Source organism: Phalaenopsis equestris, unplaced genomic scaffold (assembly GCF_001263595.1).
Source record: "Phalaenopsis equestris unplaced genomic scaffold, ASM126359v1 Scaffold000443, whole genome shotgun sequence".
NCBI lineage: Eukaryota > Viridiplantae > Streptophyta > Magnoliopsida > Asparagales > Orchidaceae > Phalaenopsis > Phalaenopsis equestris.
The window spans coordinates 7,032-11,725 of record NW_018164884.1 but is presented as its reverse complement, the minus strand read 5'-3'; the positions used below and the strand labels follow the sequence as shown (position 1 = coordinate 11,725).

The window sequence follows — 4,694 nt, the reverse complement described above, 5'->3', positions numbered from 1 at the left end:
AGGGAAAGAAAATTTGGTATGCATGTCAAAAAATAGCCTCTATGGTTTGAAACAGGTCCCGAGACAGTGGTGTGAAAGCTTTGACAGGTTTATGCTAAACAGAGGATACATGAAGTGCCGACAGACCACTGTTGCTTCATCAAACGCTTCAGTAATTGTTATATCTTACTTCTTTTATATGTGAATGACATGTTGATTACAACTACCGATATAAAGAAAATCGAGGACTTAAAAGAGCAATTATCAAGTTAGTTGGAGATGAAAGATTTAGGTTCAAATAAAAAAAATCATCATAATGAGAATCAACAGGGAGAAGAGTGAAGATATACCGAAGTTGTCCTAGATAGAGTATGTTAAGAAGATTCTACATAAGTTTAACATGAGTGAGGGAAAACAGTTTGCACTTCCTTAGGTAGTCACTTCAAGCTATCTAAAGAAATATTGAATAAGTCTGAAGCTGAGAAAATACAGATGGGGAGAACTTTGTATGCTTCAACAATTGAAAGTTTGATATATGCTATAATTTATATCAGACTAGATATTGCATATGAACTGGAAGTGGTAAGTAGGCACATGGGCAATTTAGACATGTATCATTAGGAGACGGTGAAGTGGATTCTCTGGTATTTGAGGGGAACAATTAATAGGGCACTTTTCTATGGAAGTGCAGAGATCAATCAATAGAGATTTGCATATTCAGAACTTATGGGAGATTTGGGTGGTAAGAGTACAAGAGAGTATATTTTTCACTTTGCGGTATACAGCAGTGAGTTGGGTTTGTAGACTGCATTGTCTATAGGGCTATATGACATAATTGGGTAAGAAGCATGAGATTGGAAAGCTTCATAGTGACAATGCGAATGTAATTCATCATGTTAAGAACTCTGTTTTCATACCATGATAAAGCATATTCAACTAGGGTAACACTTTGTAAGCTTCTCTTAGAAGATTTGCAGTTATTGTTGGAGAAGATACACACAGTTCAGAATTCTACGGACGAAGATGGTGACTATCAAAAAACTAAAGCTATGCTTGACTTCAATTGGAGTCCATGAATGTAGAAACTCGGGGTTAGCCACAGCACGGTATATTACTATGAAGATGGTATAAATGTTGGTGCATATCATGTGGACATGTGTCAGGTGCAATCAATCTCCAATTGGTAGATTATTGGAGTTGAGTAGCATGTGCACCCACAAGGGCAAGCAGAGCAAGGTTCCAGGATGGCGTAGCCAAGCTTAACTAGTGTAGCTGTGTCGGGTGGTGTTACTAGGCTGCAACTAAGCATATCTATTCCAATTGGACGCTCAACACATTTTTTATATTGAACGTGTGAATTAATTACAGTCTCACAGTGAGACCGCACTGTCGAGACGATTTCACTATTTCAATTCTTATGTTCGTGATTCGAGCGCCGAAGGAGATTTGCTCATGCTGTGTATTCTTGATAGAGATTTCTTCGTGAAGGTGGATTGTCAGGGAGAGAGGATTTCAGAGCTAGGTTTTTCACTTGTGAGATTGAGAGGAAGGTTTAGAGCAAAGTTTTGCGAGTTCAATTGATTATAGAGCGATGGCCTGAAGTAATATTTCTGCAAATTTCTGGCTTTTTTAGTGTGAAAAATTCTGTTGTTGTGGCTCAGAATTTTTTTCCGGAATTTTCCTGTAAATCCTTGGTTTCTTTTCTGAGATTGTTTTTCTTGTACTTCTATTGGAGTTTCTTGTTTTGGGTTTCTTGAATTGATGTAATCCTATTCCATATTTTGGTTTTGAATTCTAATAGATCAAAGCTCTATGTATATATTTCCATCCCAACATAGATTTTTGTATATAATTAGAAAGAGGACTATGTTCATGCATAAACATCACAAAACATGACTCTTGCTTCATCTTATTCAAAAAACGAGTTTTTCGTTTGCAGAAATCTCACACGAAAGAAAGAAAAAAATGCTCAACCTTCTGTGCAAAAAAGAAAAAAATGAATGAATTATATTCCTACTTAATTTCTAATTCACGGTTAAACCCAACCTTTCGAGTCCATTAAGTTGATGAATTTTACCTCCATTTAACCACAAAAGAAGCGGTTTACTGGATGAATCAGTTGGTGACTCCACGAAATAGTAAAAAAGCGCCCTTCCATTCTCTGAATCCACAGTAATGTAACCTGCATACTGATTGAAATCAACACCTTCAGGTTGGCCTGGAAGCTTGGAGATTTTATCTCCTTCCATTGACCCATCCTGTGCGTTGAGATTGGCCCTTTTGGTGGACTTAGTGGTCTCAAATCCCGAGACTAAATCAGATTGTTGGGAAGAAAATGATGACCTCTTTGCTTCTATCAGCTTTCCTAGCGTCTCTTCTTGGCTAGCTTCGTGCAGGCGTGGTAATGAGAAGCAGGAACATAATAGTATTGTCAGCCAAAATAAGTTGGTCATCTTCATCGTCTTCTTTGTTATTGATGAAGACGAGTTGTTATGGAAATCTGAAATACACTGGATTATATAGGGAAGGGATCGCTTGGAGTTTATTTGGTGGAATGGACCACAGCTACTAATACTTTCATGAACAGTGGCCAAATGGACCTGTTGAAATGTAGAAAGGTATCCAGCCGGCTTTGATCTCCAAATTTGAATATGCGCATTCTATCTATATATATCTAAAACATAAGCCAAACTCATAAGAAGTAACGAAAAAATGATTAGAGTTATTATGACGACTATTATTAATGTTTATAAAAAAATCCAGAGTTTTTATTATTATCAATATTAATATATTATATTATCTTTATCATAGGCACTCTCATTTATTATGTTCTGTTTTTTGTTCTCTTTGTTTTGTTTTTATATAGCTATGTATGCACTTGTATTAAAATTAATCAACTAAAGTTGTAGTCTTATTTTTTTGTTTCTAACATGATATTAGATCCCCGATAAAAGTTTCTCTATCTCTGTGCTGGTGTTCATCTCTGTCTCTGAGAATGTTAGTCTGAGAGCTTGTTGATCGCTTCTTTAGATTGCTTGCTTTTAGTCATTTATAGAAATTGTCTGACGATTCTAGGCTATGAAGATCTTGTATTTGACTAAAAAGGTCGTGTTTCATATGATGCCTACTATCCTCGGTCATAAAAATCATTCTCTTTGGTATTCTCAATGTTCTTGTGAACATCGTTCAAGTGTTGAAACTTAGATTAGTAATTTGAGGAAGCTGTTAATAAATTTTAGTTTGAATCTTTCTATTCTTTTTGCACTATATAAACTCTTGATGTTCATTGTTGTAGCATCATGACTTCGCTCGGAGAAGCTAGTGTTATTAGAATTATTATGTTATTGGACTACATAATTTGTGTTCCAAAAATTTGCACCCTGAACTCTTGTTTAGAGCATTATATTTATATTGGGTTAAAATTTTAGAAGGCAAGACAATAGATAAGATACTGTGCATAGATTTCATCCTCATTTTGTGAGAATTTTAGGATCTATGTTTCAATGTTTCCCATAAATGCAAGTCCTTATAATTAATTATCCATTCGGACAATATAAAAACACTTTCGATTAAAACGAGTCATTAAACATTGAATATTCAATGTATAACAACAGATAAGTTTTAAATTATAAAATTTAGCATCTTAAGCTTAGAGCAAATTGTGGGAAAATGATGTCGAAACTCGATCAAGGTTCACATGATTTTTTCATCTAAGGTCGTCATGGTCTCTGATCTACTTAGTAGATGAGTTAGTAGACTCAACTTGACTAAAGGATCTTTATCAACAACCACGAGTTTTGTCGTCCAAGAGACCTTATAGATATGGGATGCATGTCTATCTAAGGGCATAAATCTATGTTGACACTACGTAATAGAGGTTTTTGAGTCAATAAAAGGCATTTTTATGGTCAAAACTCTAAGTAGAAAATCATTATGAAACATACATGTTACAACCATGACCAAAAGTTGAAATCTCATTTAACGGCAAATCAACCAGTCATATGACTTTAGTCATAACTGCTACTATATGTGAAGTTTTGGGTCAAAGCACAAGGACAAAGGACTCGAGTCATATGTTAATGATGGAGATTATTTTGAGTATGCATATAGTGATACATATGATATAACATTTGTTTTTGTGCTTTGAAACAAATAAAATTTTGTCACCCTCGATAAACTATTGCAGAGGGTGTATGAAATTTGATTTAAGCCGTTAAATAATTGATTTTAATTTGAATAAATTATGATTTATTATTTTGAAAACTTCATTTAAAATTTTATTTATAATTAGCCCCACTTGATTGAAATTGTTAGTCAATATAACAATCATTGGGATTTAGTGTTTGAAAATACTTTATCCTTTGTTATTTGGACATTATTAATAGCATTAGACTCATCTATTTTGGTCTTTATGATGAGGAGAATCAGATTAGTTGATTTGGATTTGTTACTTAATTTTATAGATAATACAGTTTATTTTACCACTTTTCAAAATGAGAGTAATTTAAGCAAAAAAATTAATTTAACATGTGCCAAATTTTGTGAATGTTTAAGTTTAAACACTCAAGCAATTTGGTGGATTATATAAGGGTGTTTAATTTCATTTATTTTGACACTATATTGAACTTGACAATTTTGAAAGTAATTATGTCTTTCAAAATCATATTTCAATTGCAAATTATTTCATAAAATATGAATAAGACTTTTTGCTACTT

The 4,694-nt window shown here is 33.6% G+C and overlaps 1 protein-coding gene across 1 annotated transcript in view; it reads right to left on the bottom strand.

Annotated features, from left to right (window-relative positions):
* LOC110027767 (serine carboxypeptidase-like 40) overlaps nt 1-2,635 on the bottom strand; it is a gene marked incomplete at its 3' end in the record, with an annotated part of 12,118 nt that extends 9,483 nt beyond the window's left edge. The window contains exon 1 of the mRNA XM_020729315.1: nt 2,057-2,635. Coding sequence (XP_020584974.1) covers nt 2,057-2,438 — 382 coding nt within the window. The remainder of the gene's footprint in view (nt 1-2,056) is intronic.
* Nucleotides 2,636-4,694: the final 2,059 nt, after the last annotated feature.